The 17,853-nt window shown below is 39.4% G+C and overlaps 1 protein-coding gene across 3 annotated transcripts in view; it reads right to left on the bottom strand.

Moving 5' to 3' along the window:
- Nucleotides 1-17,350, bottom strand: part of EFR3A (EFR3 homolog A) — a 103,825-nt gene extending 86,475 nt beyond the window's left edge. Inside the window, exon 1 of one of the 3 annotated variants that reach the window (XM_032253708.1) lies at nt 17,128-17,350. In XM_032253708.1, coding sequence (XP_032109599.1) covers nt 17,128-17,137 — 10 coding nt within the window. In that variant the 5' untranslated portion in view covers nt 17,138-17,350. The remainder of the gene's footprint in view (nt 1-17,127) is intronic. The other 2 variants (XM_032253713.1, XM_032253734.1) reach the window with 2 other exon arrangements.
- Nucleotides 17,351-17,853: the final 503 nt, after the last annotated feature.

Below are 17,853 nucleotides of genomic sequence, written 5' to 3'. Positions count from 1 at the left end.
ACCCTAAATCCAGTGACTGGTATCCTTACAAGGAAAAAGAAAGATATGGAGACACACAGGAAGGCTGCATGAAGACAGAAGAGGAGACTGGAATGATTATGCCACAAACCAAAGAACTCCAAGGATTACATAAATACCAGAAGCTGGAAGAGGCAAAAAAGCATTCTTCCCCAGATCCTTCAGAAGCATGGTCCTGCCCAAACCTTGATTTTGGATTTCTGGACTCCAGAACTGTGACAGAAAAATATTCTGTTGTCTTAAGCCACCCAGTTTGTGCTACTTGTTATGGTAGCCCTGGAAAACTAATACATGTAAGACTTCATACAACGTGTGCACCAGTAATTCTATATTTAGTAGATATGTACCATTCCTGAAACCAGTTCAAATACCAAAATGACTTGAAGTCAGCCTCCAGAGAATTTACTCTTTCCTTGATATTTCAGTCACTTAAACTCAAACATTCCTCCCTCATCTCAATAGCAACATACAAAGTAACTAAGACAAGGAAATAAGAAATGTTTGTTCAGTTCTATCAATTTTTTTCAAGTGCTACATACACTTCACTTAAGTTTAGGTAAATGAATGTTTGGTCTTAGCAAAAGGAAAAAAGACTATACCATTAATTTACATCAAAGTTTAATAAATAAGCACAATTTAAAAACTGAAAATGTTGTCAGTAAAAGTCTGTTTCATTTTCATGTCTGATATATATCTGTTACAGGTTAAATTGTGTCATCCACCCCCAATTCATATGTTAAAGTCATAATTTCTAGTGCCTCAGCAAGTGACCATATCTAGAGAGAGGGGGTCTTTGTAGCAGTAATCAAGTTAGGATAGGGCTATTAGGGTAGGTCCTAATCCAGTATGACCAGAATTCTTATAAAAAAAAGAAATTTAGAGACAGACACATATACAGTCAGAACTCCAGGTAGATGGCTATCTACAAGCCAGTGAGATGCCTGGAACAGATCCCTCCTGCACAGCCCTCACAAAGAACCCACCTTGCCGACACCTTGATTTCAGAGGTCTACCCTGCAGAATAGTGAGACAATAAATATCTGTTGTTTAAGTCAACCAGTTTGTTGCGCTTTGTTGCAGCAGCCCAGCAAACTAATACATCAAATTCTAAATCCAAGTATTTTTCAAAGGCACAAAATCTGGTTTCATGGATATTGTGCAAACACAGTGGAAAACCAGAAGAAGACTTAACCAAATGGCAACAGGGTCCAATCTACTCCAGGAATTCCCTGCTCCTACCTATCCCTCATCTGCCAGTCTGATTCTTTCAAAATGTATTCAGCAAATATTTGAGCGTCCACTAAATTCTAGATTTGGTCTTATTTGATCCTCAGAATGACCTTAAGAGGTAGGTATTGATATTTACACTTTACAAATAGAGAATCAGACAGTAATTTGCCCAAGACCATACATGGAGCATGGATCTGGTTAAGAGCCTGTAAGCCTGTACGCTTAACACTTTATATACTATACTGCTTTCCTGAGATAGTTCTTTTTGAAAAACAAAAAATAAAAATTCTGAACTGTCTACTTTGGAGACTAAAGCAACATAGTCAAAACATTGTGAAGCTGCCAAAAAAACTATATAATTACTGCCACTGCTCTCCAAAGATACAAAACTTAAGTCAGATGGTAGAGAACGGGGAAGTGATATCCTGCTTGAGAATCTGTCATATTACAAAACTTACCACTTCTAGAAATTATCTTCTTTTCCTATCATAGGTTACTCTGAGCTAAAAAAAAAAAAAAAAAATGTCCCTAAGAATACAAGAAAATGTAAGAAAGGAAAAAACAAGTCTTTTATGCTGTTAGAGTGTCTACATGAGAAGTTATTTGTAAACTCCCAGCATACCAGGCCAAAAGCAAGAGCTATAAGGAGGACTTTGCCACATGCACATCTTAGGAAAAGGGCATTTTTACTTTACAAATTCACAGCCAAATGGCCATTTGGCTGTTTAGGGTCTAGAATGTCTTAAAGCTTTCCCACCCACAGTGCACCGTGCACTGAAGTTTCAGCTTACGATAACAGAGCACTCTGGCACAAGGGTCCCCAAACTGACCAAAGAAATAATGGAAGTATTTTTACATAACCTTTCACAAAATTCTAGCAGCAAATCCATCCCTAAGCAAAATCCAGTTTTGAAGCTAAGGCCCATTTTTATTTTGTAAAACTAAGGTGCGAATCCTCTGCTGTGCTGCAACTTCAGCATGCAGAAAAGTCCGTTTACTCTTTCCTCAATATATTAAAATGCTTGTCATTATAGTACTCGGATACTGAAAGCTTTCAGGTTTTTTAACTTAAATGTAGTATATAATATATATATAATCCAGAAATAAAAATATCTTCCTTACAACTAAAAGGTTAAAAAGAACTGGGATTTCAGTCTTTCACTTTCATAAGTCTCCTAATAATTACCAGTGTGTGTCCTAATGAACCAAAATCTGGCGGGAAGAAAAGGTGGAAGCATGTGAAAAAGCAACCGTCCAGGTGATTTCCCAGGGATTTTGTTTAATATAAAAATCAAGTCTCTCCATACCCTTAGAACCGATAAATTTTATGGTATGCATATATCTCAATAAAACTGTTTTAAAAAGCAATTAATTATTTCCTTCTGTATACTTACTGTGACCTTAATAAGCATTAATAATACTAAGGTTACAGTTTAAAATTCTACTACCCTATTGTCCAAAATGAAAAGCTATATATAGGGGGGAAAAGATAGCTTTAAGGTTTTCTGCAGATTTTTAGCTAAAGTTTAATCACTGACAAAGGAAAGTATCTGCTTAAACTAAGGCACCATAGTTAAGGAAAATAAACACATAAATCAAAAAATATTAGTTTGTTACCATTATGAGCATAAAGAATCTATCACAGGCAATGACTAGGACCTTTCTTACCTAACCAAGTTGGTTTGAGCTATTTTAATTAAAAGTCCTCTAAATAATTCACAAGTAGGATATGAGTTATCTCACGCAAAATTTAAAACAGCTTTAAAACCCTGACTACTTAAATTTTTTAAAAAAATGTATTTCCTATTAGTCATGGAGCAATGAAAGTGTTAAGTCTGTAGGAGTGTTTGTAACTTCCAAAATTATTTTTAGAAGAAATACATTTACTATACCAACAGCATTGATTCTTCTTATAGATTTCATAACACCCACAGCATCTATGCCATATGTTAAAGATTTTCATTTGAATTGAGATTAGATTTTCTGATTAAACAGTAACTGAACAGATAAGTAGCACTCTAATTACATATCTAAATAGAACATATAGTTTAAGTGGTTTCTCTATCCAACATTTGAAGATAGCAACATATAGCACAGGATTTGCTGAGTAGGACTAGTTAAGTAAAATATTCAATCAAAAAATTATTCTACTAATTTAAACACTCAAAGTTCAATGCCTGATACACTCTCTCCAACTTCCAACTAAAACCAAGAAATCCCAAACATTTTATACTCACTCCATACATGAAATTATAGTAACACAAAGTCAAAAGCCCAAGACTGCTTTAAATTTTAACCTATTCTTTTAATTTATCACAAACACACACTGTGGTCACAGCATGTACAAGATATTTTTGCATGAATCATATGCCTGTAAGAAGACAATAAAATCTTTTCTAGTCAATATTTTTAAATGGCTCATAAACCAAAATCTGACTCTTTAAGAATTCAATGTATTACCAACTGACTAAATTACTTCAAGTTCAAAGATAAGGGTTACTATGACTGATGTAGGGGGAAAAAAAAACCAACCAACCAATTTTTTGTAGCACTGTACACAAAGAACCTGGAAATCTATATACATTTGTAGAATTCATTTTACTACTGCAACTATAAAAATAAACTTAATTTACTCTTACAAATTAAAAGATTCAATAGACAATTATCTCACCTCTATGCAAATACTTAAAGTCTTTAGTAGGGCTGAATTACTGTGCAATTTTAGATGAAAATATTAAGAATGGTTGAAACAACTGCCAATTTTGACAAAAACAAAGCATCCAAACCACACTTAATTATACTCAACCCTCTCCAATCTTCTCTGAACCACTGTACAAAACGCTTTTAAAATTGTACATTCCTTAATCAGCAGGTTGCTGTACTCTGTTAGGAGAGGATGAACATTATTTCTATGTTGCTGAAAAGAGAGAAAAGAGCCTGTTTACTGTGTCAGACCAAGTGAATGCCCAGAAGCCAATAGATGGGGAGGAAAGGACAACAGTATTCACTGCAGAAAGGGAAAAAATATTACTGAAAACTCCAAGAGCTAACTGATACTCTCAGGTGACAGCTTAAGTCTAATGCCCCTCAGTTCCTTGTGTGAAACAAAGCAGTTTCCCAGCAACTCGGCATAAGCATTACATCTGCTGTCTGCAAATCATTTAGCTGTTTTACAAATACACATCATTATGATTCTCAAGATAGCAAGGGGTTGATAAATTACTAATAGTTTAGTTCTCTATTATTTATTTTAGCTTACATTCCTGGAACCACCCTAATTTCTACTTGCAAACTGCACAATTTACAGTTTACATCCTCTCACCCAATTATAGTTTGACAATCACCTCCCCCAGCTAGAAAGCTGTGAAAAGACAGTTAAGGCCAGATGTATAGGACAGAACTGCCATGGCTAAGACTCAACAATTGTTCTTAAGTCCCAAAGCTTAAAACAAATTGTTTCATAAATTACCTTTATTGTCATGGTATCAGATCAAACTGTAAGAGACTGTCCAGTGTTTCTGTTTCTTGCTATATTGGAATATTCAAATGCTACTAAAAATAAGTGTGAGTCATTTGAGTCTTGCATAACTCTTATCCTGCAAACATTTGTTGCAATGGTATTTGTTTAAAAAAATGATCCACCTTCTCCCTCTTTGGTTCCTTTGCCTCACTCCATCTTTAAATGGACATGTTCCTCAACAGTTTGCCCTCAGCTTCTTTAGCCTCTATACAGCCTATCTTTTTGTAATTTTATGTACTATTATTCCTACAAACATAACCTGAATGTTTTTAAGGCACTATACTCATCATATCCTAAAATGGACTCATCTTCCATCTCAATTTCCCCAAACTGCTCCTCCTCCAAAAAGGCCCTGTAGCAAACCAGAACCATTCACACATATGATAAAGCCAGAAACCTGAGTAAATCCTTACACCTCTTTCTCCCTCAATCCTTTAATCCAACTAATGCTATCAATTGTATTTCCTCAAAAGTGTTCAGATTCGTTCACTGCAGTCCTTCCTAAAACCACCATCCAAGTTCAAAGCCCATCATTTAGACTAATGTATTTTAATAATCTCTAACTACTCTCCCTCCAGCCTCATTTACATGTTTACATAGCAACTTGTGTTTCTTTTCTTAGTGACATCTATTACATTTCTTTGATTCACTTTACAAACACACATTGACTGTGTGCCATGGTCCAGACACTGTACCAAAACTACACATACAACAATAATGGAAAGAAAGCAGAGGCCCTCTAAAGCTCCCTGTCTCATCTCTGTAACTACGAGCTGAGCCCTTTTCTTCCCCATCAGACCAAACTTCATGAAGGCAAGGATGACGTCCCTACTGGTGTCCATATGTCCTGTATGAGGATACTAATGTTAATAAATGACATAGTAGGTATTCAATAAATGTATCAATACAAGACTAAATTACCATGCGCGTCTGTGCACATATACACAGCCTTAAATTCTTCACGTTCCATAGCACTACTGTCTCATTTCAATTGCTTAATGGTTATTTCCTCCTGCATGACTCATCTCAAAGATTTTCCTCAAACCGGCATTTCTCCTTTGACCACTATCTCTGTAGTGTATTTTAAGGTACTCAAGTTTAGAAAGCTGTCTTCCATGCATCTTCCCCTTGTTCTCTTCTTCTAATCAGAGATGCAGTCTCTCCCATGGGCCCCCAACAGCACCATTCTTGTGGTGCTTGCCATTTCTTTCTCCGTGATAGCTATTTATACCCTTGCATAAATAAGGTAAACTTTTGAAGATAGGGACTGCTTTATTCACCTCTGCATACTCCAGCCAGCAGTGCCTTGCAAATGTAAGCCCAAATATATTTTCTAAGAGAAATCTAACAGGAAAACAAGAAAAATTAAGAGAGCATTTGTGATTCTAGGAACATACTGACAGTACCTATGACTGAAATGACTACAAGAAAAGATTATAAAATCTCCAATCTTGGAGATCATGAGAGCAAAACAGGTAAGATGCTATCAGCTAAATAGCTTTTATTTCTGCCTCTAGGTTCCCGAGCTATTGACTGCAAAACAGCTTAAATTCTTGTCAGAGGGCATATTCTAATGTCTAATACTATAACCTCAAACCTTTTAAAAGAAGCCAACATTATTTCCCTACTGAAACAAAATGCAGACTGCCACCAAAAAAAAAAAAAGAGAGAGAGAGAGAGAGATAAAAATAGACTGCTCCACTATTCACAATAGTAAAGACATGGAATCAACCTAAATACCTATCAATGACAGACCAGATAAAGTAAATGTGGTCTATATATACCACAGAGTACTATGCAGCCATAAGAAAGAACAAGATCGTATCTTTTGTGGGAACAAATGGAGCTGGGGGCTATTATCCTTAACAAACTAACACAGGAACAGAAAACCAAACACCATGTTCTTATTTATAAGTGGGAGCCAAATGATGAGAACTCATGGACACAAAAAAAGGGAACAATGGACACTGGGGCCTACTTGAGGGTGGAGGGTGGAAAAAGGGAGAAGAGCAGAAAAAGTATTGGCTGCTAGGCTTAGTACCTGGGTGCAATAATATTACAAAAATCCCCTGTGATACAAGTTTACCTATTAACTAACCTATAAATGTACCCATGAACCAAAAATATAAGGAAAAAAAAATAGAGCTTCTCCAGCTGAAGCTGGTCAGGTAGAGAGGGCCACCTGCACAGTCTTGTCAGCATCCTTCCCACACAACAGTCCTTGCTTATTATATTTCATTGAAGAAATGTTGAAAACTTGGCTCTAAAGGCAGCTCAAGCTTCCCTTGTGCCACCCTCACTGACTGTATTCCTCAATGTGGGTCAAGAGCAACACGGAATCCTCAGGAACCAACAATGAGGATCTGTGCCAGGGGAAGGAGCTTCTGTACAGGTATTAGAAACAGAACTGTCCTGGAGCAGATACCCCCATCATTGGAAGACCACACAAAGAAGCAAGATGGAACCATGGGAAAAGGGGTCATGACAAGTCACTTAAGTCTGCTTTCAATTTGAGTTGTGAAAAGCAATTGGACCTCTGAAATTCACATAGCCCAGCTAAGAAAATAGGAGAAGCCAGCCATAGAAACTGAGCACCAGAATCTTAGGTGTTATGCATTTGCCTGGAATGTCCTCCCCGCTGTAGATGTCCTTCTAGAGCCGGCTGCAGCAGATGGTGGGATGATAATCCAAGAACTGATAACCTGCTGATTCTAACAACATGTTCATAAAGCATTTCCACCTCTAAAGCACAATTACATAAATTCTATTGCATCTAAATGTCCCCAGAAGATATTATCTTCAACCATTTAGAGGGTTAACAAGCTAGTAAAATTATTTTTAACTAAATTAAAAAACCAATCTAAGATGTTATAAACAGGCCGTTCCTTTAGCTTGGCACAGTACCTTCTGCAAAGTTTATGAGATTCCAGGAATTGACAATGCCAACCTTGGAAACCTTACATTTCATTCTGTTCAGCAGGAGTGAAATTCATTCAAAGTTAACTGCAACAACAGCACAAGGACCTTGGTAGCTAATTGCCAAGACAGCTGTTCAAAAACACCAATTAAATAGCAGGGATGTGAAGAACAGTTAGCATTATCCAGAAAACTACTGCAGCAGAAATACCATGGAGTTCAGGTAATAACAATAAAAAAGTACAGCTGAATAACTCACCAACTAAGAATAAAAACAAAAATAGCATTTAGGAGGACAGAATTTCTCTTAAAGACCATAGAGCAAATGGCTTAATGCCTAATTTAAGAATACAGAAAACTCTAGATTCAGAAGTAAAACAAAATAAAAAAAACCTGACTAGTGTTTCCTTCTTCCATAAAAATCAGAATCACACTATCTAATAACACTTAAAGTCAGAGAGCAATAAATACAAATGCAAAAAAGAGAATATGATACCCTACATGGAAAGAAGAAAATATTAGTTCCTGTTTGCTTTAGAATATACTTGAGAGCTGCCTCATTTAAAGAACTGAATAAATCTGGCAAATAGACATGATGAGAGAATTTTGACAAGTCTGGCATATTAATCACAGGAGAAATTGCCAACATTCATTTTGTGATCATATTTCCCTAGAACTGTATTCAACTCAACACAGGATCATTCAAAAAAGAAAAAATAAAAATATGTCAGTTCCCAGTAAACTGATCCCCCACATGATGACTCATCTTAACCTTTCAGGGTTTCATGATTCAAACCACCATTTAATAAGGCAGAAATTATTTCCTCCTCCTCCTTTCAAAAACAATATATAAGTCGGAAGAAAAAGTCCCCAGTCCTATTTCTGAACAACATAATCCATCAACGATTGCTCAAAGTCTTTCACAGATTTTTACATGGTAGCAATCAGACAGCTAATGCACTGTTTTCCTAAGCCAGTATGGTCAAAACTATTTGATCAGTAGGTAACTCAAAGTTCTTTTCTATAGAATAAAGAAAAACCAGTTCAATGCAGTATTTTAATGTGCCATTTCAAGTTTTGAAAAAAAATTACAAAAATGTTGAAAAAATCATGTTAAGCTGTAAAAACATCTTAAGCATCTTCTTCCCTGACTGTAGAATGCTAACTGTAGAAAATACGGAAAACACAAATTACAAAGAAAAAGCATAGTGAACTTATAGTGTCAATGGTATAAGAATTGTTAGTGTATTTGATAATATATTGCCAGTCTTTCCAAAAATATTGTACCAATTTAAACTTTTGCCTTTTCTACTGTACTTCACTGCTTCTGCATGTTATTAAGTCTTTTGGTAATCTGAAAGACCAAAAATGTGTTCTAACCACATAGGATTCATAGTATTTTGCTTTCAGATTTGTACAAATGCTGTAAATAATAATTTTTTCCTATTTGATACTAATTTTGAATCCTTTTTCATATAGTTAGCCATGGGTTCTGTCTTGCTTATCTCTCATCCCTTCCATGTGCCATGCAGGTTATAGGATGTATATGGCTGTGAGCATACCCACCCATGATTTGGATGAGCTGGGTTCTAGTACCACACCATTACCTAGCTGAATGGCACAGTTAACCTACTGTTGGGCCTCAGAAAACATACTCTAAAATGAAGGTCTCAAAAACAGAGGTTTTTCTCTGACCTTCTCCTGCCTTCCTGTCTCTCAGTCCCATTCTCCCCCAAGGATAGCTATAGAAACCAGAATTGTTTTTCTCCAAGGTGGGTTATTGAAACCAAAACTCTTTTTCCCCAAAGCCAGTCATAAAACCAAAAAATATTACTCTAACTTTCTCTCAGCCCTTCCGTGTAAAAACTGATCATAAAGAAATTACCTGACCTACCTTGTTTGACTGTGGGTCACAAGACTCCAACCTGGACAGGGTCCTGCCCTATACCCAGAAGAAGGGAATACATGCTCAGAGAATCCAAGAAAATTCTAGATAGGCCTTGCTGAGTTTCCCCACTCTGTCTGTTAACATCAGATCAGATGTATTTTGGCCAATATTTCTATATACTGTCCACACTTTGCTGAACCTAAGCATAAAAATGGGCATTTTCCCCTTTATCTTTGGGTTTTCATTCTGAAGGCTCCCATGTGTATATACGTTATATAAATTTGTATTCCTTTTCTCCAATTAATCCGCCTTTTGTGAGTTGATTTTTCAGGGAATCTTCAGAGGGCAAAGGGTAACTTTTCCCTTGCCCCCAAAACTACTTTGGTTTCGCTTTCCCCTTGGATTGGATAAAACGTCTTTTTAAGTTCCAAATCCTATTCAATTTCATTTTTCCCTCTCTTAAAGTTCCTCTTCTGGTGATCTTGCAATTCTTCAATTAACTCTCTTCAGAGATACCAATTTTAGAAAAGTCTCACTGAATATCCATCTATATATCAAATAATACTTTAAAGATTTCAGTTAGGCTAACAGAGAAGGTAAGAAAAAAAAACAAGAAAAATAATGTTAAAAGATTAGGGAGAAAATAGACAAAAAAGTAGAAAAAAGACATACTTATATTGGCATCACATATTTGGCAAATAATGATATTCCACAACCTCAGTTAGGATGCTTTACTCAGAGAACTGCCACTGTGGTGATTCAATTCATTTTTCCATTTTTGTATGCCTTTGAATTGCTTCAAATTACACGCTACTTTGGGTGATAACCTGCATTTTTCTGGGGAAGAATAATCATGGCTTTCATCAGATTCTCAACAGGGTTCAATTCATTTAGCAAAAAGACTGAAGACCCCTTAACCTAGACAAACAGCTCATGTCCTATCTTCTGGTCCACGCTTTCTTCCCTGAAGCAGCTGGGGAACATACTGGCATTTTCTCTGCCCTCCTCTTTATTTCTGAGAATATCTGGGACCTGTTTCCCTCAGTGGTACTAATAAAAACCTCTCTAGTCCCACTATAGGATGAAGGGGTGCTCACTTCCTACAGGGACTCCTCCAGAAGAGATGGTCCCTGACATATAAAAGGGAGCCTGTAATGGAACTGGTATCCATACAGAAACACTGTATGATTCAGAGGTACAGAGAAAATATCTTAGTGATTCTTTCTTTCATAAAGATTAGAAACATGCTAATATCTAAAGAGCAAAAAATAAATATGCAAATAGACGAATCTGTTTGCTTACAAAGAATCAGATTTATTCACTGAAATCCATCCCACCACTACAGAAACTCTGCAAATGATGACTGGATCATTCCGTGCCAGAGTTGAGCCATGTAATGAGTAAAATGTGGTTTTATCCTAAAAATCAGTATCTTCATTTGGCCCATGGAAAAATAGGACCTCTCCCTTGCCTTGCAAAACACAGAGAACTATCTCTCCTTTTACAGGGGTACGTGTGGGCGGGACAGTGCACAGTGTAGTGATAACTGAAAATCACTGCCCTAAAAAACCAGAGTAAGACTGGGTACTACAGTGGCTCATGCCTGTAATTCCAGTACTTTAAGAGGCTGAGGCAGGCAGATCACCTGACCTCAGGAGTTCGAGACCATCCTGGGCAACATGGTGAAACCCTGTCTCTACTAAAATACAAAAAAATGTGGCCAGGCATGGTGGCACAGGACTGCAGTCCCAGCTACTTGGGAGGCTGAGGCAGGTGAATAGCTTGAGCCTGGGAGGCAGAGGTTGTAGCGAGCCGAGATTGCGCCACTGCACTCCAGCTTGGGCTACAGAGTGAGACTCCATCTCGAAAAACCAGAGAAAGATTGCTGCAGCTGTTTTTGCTTCAAGTTGCCCATTCCATGTCATCCAAAGTCAGAGTTTAGGTAGACTGAGTTCCCCAGAAAGCTAGGCTTCCACCTTCTATCTGTCCAGCCACTCAGCTAGTATAGTTCTGGGAGTTGCTTAGAGCTGTTCAGAAATCCTGAGATGCAAAAGTACAGTATTGAAGGAGGGGAACCTGCCTACCTTGGCTCCCTGAAGGAAACTGACAGTCAATCCCAGGCCAGGGTCCGGCAGGACCCTGGTGTATCCCAATAGACTGCTACTGACTGCTACTGGATCAAGCCTATAGGCTACTTGAACCTCTGGATTGAGAAGGCAATCTCTGGGGAGCAGGCTGGGGACCCTGCATGGGAAAGCAGGCCAGGCTGTGGGCATAGTATGGTCTATAACATTTAAATATTTAGACCAGTGGTTCTCAACCAGGGACAATTTTGTTTCTCAGGGGACACTGGCAATGTCTAGAGAGACTTTTAGTTGTCACAAGCTTGGGGCAAGAGGGTTACTCCTGGCTTCCAGTTGGTAGAAGCCAAGGACACTGTTAATGTCCTAAAATGCATAAAACAGCCCGTCACCCCTACACCTGTCCCAGACATCAATAGTGTAAAGGCTGAAAACCCCTGATTTAGACTATGATTTGAAGACCTCCATTTTTATTCTTGTCTCAGACCTCAAATATGGTACAGACAGGCCTGCAAAGAACCCAATCATCAACTATATATACATATATATATTCTTCCTTTTTAGACACAGGGTCTTACTCTGTTGCTCAGGCTGGAATGTAGTGGTGAGATCACAGCTCACTGCAGCCTCAGCCTCCTGGGCTCAAACCATCCACCTGCCTCAACCTTCAAATAGCCAGGACTACGGGCATATACCACCATACCTGGCTAATTTTTAATTTTTTCGTAGAGATGGAGTATATGTTGCCCAGGCTGGTCTAGAACATTTGGCCACAAGTGATTCTGTCACTTTGTCCTCCCAAAGTGCTGAGATCACAGGTGTGAGCTACCACACCTGGCCAAACTATAAAACTTTTAAGACACTATCTGTATGAAAAAAATACTTCCGGTTATGGTATCCAAAGAATGACTTATCTGACTCCAGTTACGATTCAATCCATTCTACATACAAGCCAGAAGGGTGAGGGGGTAAGCGTGGAAGATGAAGAGAGGTTGGTTAATAGGTAAAAACATAGTTAGAAGGAATAAGTTCTAGTGGCTGATAACAGAGGAGGATGATTATAATTAATAACAATGTACTGTATATTTCAAAGTAGCTAGAAGACTTGAAATGTCCCCAACACAAAGAAATGATAAACACTGAAAGTGATGGATACCCTAAATACCCTGACCTGATTATTATATGTTGCATGAATTTAACAAAATATCACATGTACCCTACTCCATAAATATGTGAAAATATTATGTATCAATTTAAAAATTTTTTAAACATTCCATTATCCATTTATTCAACATTTACCAAGCACCTACCATGTAACCAGGCATGGTGTTAATCAAAAGTGACGGTGTTAAACTGATGGGCTCCCATTCAACTCCTGCCTAGCTCAGAGCACTAGAGTATGAAAAAAGAGCTGGGACTTAGAGATCAGGCCCATCTGGTTCCAATCCCGGCTCTACCACTTACTCATTAGGAATGTAACTTTTCTGAACTTCAATCTCTCTATCTTCTAAAACAGGTCAAATAGGGCCTCCCTTTAAGTGGAAGAGTTAAATAAAATAGTTCAGGTAAAGCACAAAGTATACTGCCTAGTACACAATCAGTATTCAATAATTAATTCCTATTACTAATAGAAAACTGTAAGTCTTCATAAAGTAATCAATAAGTTGGAAACTGCTACTAAGCCTATAAAACAGCCACTGTAACTGTGATTGTAAGAGCATATAAAACCCCTCAAATTCTGGCTTTCTCTTTCTCTAGCATTGTCTCCTACTACCTACATAATCTTTAATGCAGCCCCATGTCCCCCCGTCCCCAAGTAGGGACAGACTGAAAGATGAGATATGGGCAGCAAAGAGCAGTGTCAAGCCAAAGGTCACTGAAAAAAAGAAAATTCATCATCTACAACTCTGGCAGGAGACCTAGATGGTAGGTAGAAGAAAGGAGGAAGGCAGGGAAGGAAGGAGATTGGGGGGTGGGAAGGAAGCAAGGGGACAATGAGGAAAAGGGGGAAGAAGGGAAAAAGGAAGAGAAATAATGCAAATATGAATGAACACAAAAGGCTAATAATCCAGTAATATGAAAGTAGGTAGGTCAAGCTTGGATGTAACACGTCTCTAAAAGGAAAACACTTCAGTCAGCACCCCTCTTTTACAATTCATTCTGCACTTCTTTCATAAGAATGAATTAAAAAATAAGTTAAATGTAATTAGCCTCATCAAGAAAAACAAACATGGAGTAACCATATTATTACTACAGCCACAGAAATCTGCCTAGATATCAATGTCAGTAACTAAATGAGAAAAGAAAGCATTAACCACACATAATTAATGCAAGTATGGTTTAATAGCAAACAATGTTTGAGAATTTTGGTTTGCCCTAGCAAATATAGAATAACTTCTCATATAAAATAAAAGAGCACATTTTATTGGACCTGCTTTGAGGCAAGTTATCTGTGAACTCAGGAGCCACTTTCACCTAACGAGCTTACTAAAAGTTTAAGTTTGTGGCTACATAAACAAGAATCTACTTAGCACACCAGTGTAATCCACAGTTCTTCCAAAGATTTCTGTGACAAGATAAAAGCAAAGGCATTCCTGTAAGTTCACAGAACGATTGAAATTTTGACCAAACTTACATTTGTCTTGATGTAACTGAAGGGGAAAAATGTAACTGAACTATTTTTGATTTAGTGCTAGAGAAAAATGAATGTTACTCTGCTCACTGTGGTTACTGAGGGCCAGTTCTGTGTTCAATGGTTTTATTCCATGCAAACTCACTGAAGACTCAGCTTCCCAATACACAAAATAAAATGATTAAGAAGCTTTAACAGTCCTTCCAACTCAAATTCTGATTCAGAGTTTGAAAATCTTTTAAAATGAAATGCTTCTTAATGGTCCTTTGAATGGAGAATGAAATAAAGGCCTCTAGAAATATGATGTGTATAATTATAGGTTCACTCATTCAGTGACACAGTCTTGAAATCTGTGCCTAAGGACTGTTTCAGACTACAGGCTTATAACAGGACCACAAAATTGTTCCCCTGTCCTCGCAGTTTCCTGTCAGGCAGGCTTCCAGGTGATTGCTTTCTTAAAGAGTCTATGGATCTCCAAAATAATTCCAGTGAAGTGGCTATTAATATTCATGAGATATATCATTGCTTAGCCAGTGGGGTTACTGCATGCTCCACTGGATTCTACTTATTAACAACAGTTTCAATGACCGAGTACCAATATTCCAAATAAGCAACAAAACAGCAAGAGTAGAATAATTCTGTGACTTACAGCAAGGGTTGCTCTCAGAACTGCAGAGTCTGAGAGACCACAGTGATCACCTCCAAACCTTTGATTTTAATTAAAACTCAGACAGATTAACTGGCTTGGGCTTTATCACTGAGCCTCTCAACCACTGAACATTAAAACAACCAACCCACCCAACAGAAACAGCTTATTTGAGCAGTTTTCTTCCTAAAAGTCATGAATTTCCTCCTAAACTCCTAAGGAGAGTGACAATTTTGCCATCTCTGTGTTGGATAAATATTTGACAAAGAGAATTTCAAAGAAATATTATTGTCCACTGCACGTCCCAGCAATTTAGGCAGCTGTGACCGTCAAAGGAGAGAAAAGGCAAATATGAACACTACTCACCTCACAATGGTACCCCCAATCAATCCACAGCACACTTTTATTCAGCATAAAAAAATGACAAATATTACCATGACAAATATTAACAATGAAAGATAAAACAAACATTTCATTTGTCTTCCAGTCAGGGTGTGAAATCTACATTTTCGCTATGCAAACTCCATCATGGCCCATCCTAAAATCATTTTGCAGAGTAAACTAAACATCTGAAAAGAAGAAAGTTTACTATACCCACTCTGTGAAGCTAGATAATCCTAGAACAGAATTAAACATTTTATTTCATAGGACTGTAATTTGGGCATGCTACCAATAAATTCCACTTGAAGCCTCAACTTTCAAGAATAGGTGCTTACTTCCTCCCCTTTGCTTTCTCAGAAAAATAAAAGATTAACATAGTGCCAATCCAAAATATTCACTGAATAACGTGAGCATGAATTTAGAAGTAACAAACTGGCAATAATAACAATGAAGATGATTGTAAATGATATTCCTCCAGCCAAAAGGAATAAAACAGAAATATAAACTGGACATATTTACTGGATACGAAGTCCAAGAGCATGAGTTAAGGACACACAGTAGTGTGTAAAGAAAACAAAATCCATAGTACCCACGCATGTATGAAGAGTTAAAAGTAATCTCTATATCAGGACTATTTAAAGATTTGCCACAGGAAAATCATTAAATCTTAAGAAGATATTTAAATATCTTTAATATCGATTTAAATTTAATATCCTTAAATATCAAAAAAAAAAAAAAATCAATCTTTCTAATACCGAGAAATAACTTTTTCCCATCACTAGACAAAACGTGCGTTTGAGGCTGACCTGAAAATTCAGTGTCCCATAAGGCTACAAAAATAAGGACAACTAGAAGTAGCTATGAATTCTAGGAAATATATTCACGAGTGTGTAAAAATTCTATGGCACTGAATACTTAAGAGTCCTACTTGAAAAGAATTCTCAAGTCAATGCCAAGTTGCTTCCTCTCTACCCAGGATCAGGAGCTTCCCTAGTTTGCATATATCCATACAGACCAGTGGGTATAAAGTCACATTGCGATTATCTGGGTCACTTTAAAATAGGTCATTAGTAGTATTTGTATCTCATCTGTCTAAAAATCCTCCAACACCGAGTGACATTTAAACTTCGAGGTCCCTTGGTGAGCCCAGGGATGCGAATCAGACATGCAGACTCCGGGGCCCAACCTCCAGACTCTAATCCCATGGGGCTAGAGAGGGACCCCAAGCCGGCATTTTTAACCATCTGCCCGGGTGAATCCAAAGTGTGGTCCAAAAGCCACTCTCGAGGCGCCTCTGCCTAACAAGCTCCCGACTTCAGCCGCCCGGGCCGCGAAACGGACGCCGAGTTAGGCTGTCTGGGGTCTGGAGGCCGCGGGAAGGGGCTCGGGGCCGGCGCGTCCACCAGCGACGTCCGGCCCCTGAGGTGAGAAGGGACTGACAAGCGCCCTGCAGTTATTTTCAGTATTTCCATAAAGTCCCACGAAGCCGTGTGGCGGGCTGGGAAAAGGGCTTTAACTTTGAAATCCCACGGGTCTGGGTTACCACCAGCTCTGCCGCCTCCTCACAGCGCGTCCCAGCAGTTCCCTTAACGTTCGGGCCTCAGTTTCCCCATCCGTGCAACGGGCTCACGCCATCCCCGGAAGGCTAAGCGGAAACGAAAGTAACTCTGCCGCTCGCAGGCACTTCCTGGCTCTGCTAAGCGCAGCCCGGCCTCCCCAGCCGCCCCGGGAGGACGACCCGGCCCCCAAGCGCGCAGAGGCGGCTGCCGCCTCCCAACGCCCCCGGCCCGGCCCGGCCCTCGGCCAGCCACTCACGGGTAGGCATGGCGACCTCGACCGCGCTCGCCGCCGCACCGAGGCTCAGCGGGGCCGCGCAAGGTGTGCCGACGGCACCATGACGGCCGTTGCCGGGCTGCGGAGGCCCGGACGAGGCGAAGGGCGAAGGGCGGAGGGAGCGGACGCAGACCCCGCGGTCACGCAACCCAGCGGGCGACAGCTACCACCGCCAGCCCGCTCCCCGCCGGGCGACGCGACGGACGACCCACGCCCGTGACGTCAGCGCGCCGCCGCCGTCCCGGCCCCACCCCCGCGGACGGCCGGGCTTGGCCCAGGATCGCTCGCCGCGCGGGTGGAGTGGGTGGCTGGGGACAGCCACGTAGAGAACAGCTTCGGGCGCCTTGTGTTTTCAAAGCCTGGTGACCTGCGTGTCATTCGTTTTCCTTGATCTCTGTTTGGGGTGCATCACTTTGCGTTTGTGAGGATGTTGGCTTTGAACGCACGGAATATGTGTGGGCCTTTTCTTTTGCAGTCGGTTTAACTTGCAGTGCGTTTTGCCTAATCTGAAAGCGTGGTGTATTTGAGACGCACTAAGGTCATTTGGGGTGACGACTGCTCATGTTTTGAGAGGACAGAAAATGTAATTTCCTAATGTTCTTCTGGTGACTTTCAGAGCGACCTTACCCCTCAGGAGTTAGTCTCTTCTGGAGAGGGCAGCTCTGTGCACTTGGCTGAGCTACTCGTCTTGACTCAGGGTGTCGTCAA

The sequence above is a fragment of the Sapajus apella genome, unplaced genomic scaffold (genome assembly GCF_009761245.1).
Source record: "Sapajus apella isolate SASKATOON/1434 unplaced genomic scaffold, GSC_monkey_1.0 scaffold3, whole genome shotgun sequence".
NCBI classification, from domain to species: domain Eukaryota; kingdom Metazoa; phylum Chordata; class Mammalia; order Primates; family Cebidae; genus Sapajus; species Sapajus apella.
The sequence above is the reverse complement of the archived record's forward strand: the minus strand, read 5'-3'. Positions and strand labels throughout refer to the sequence as shown.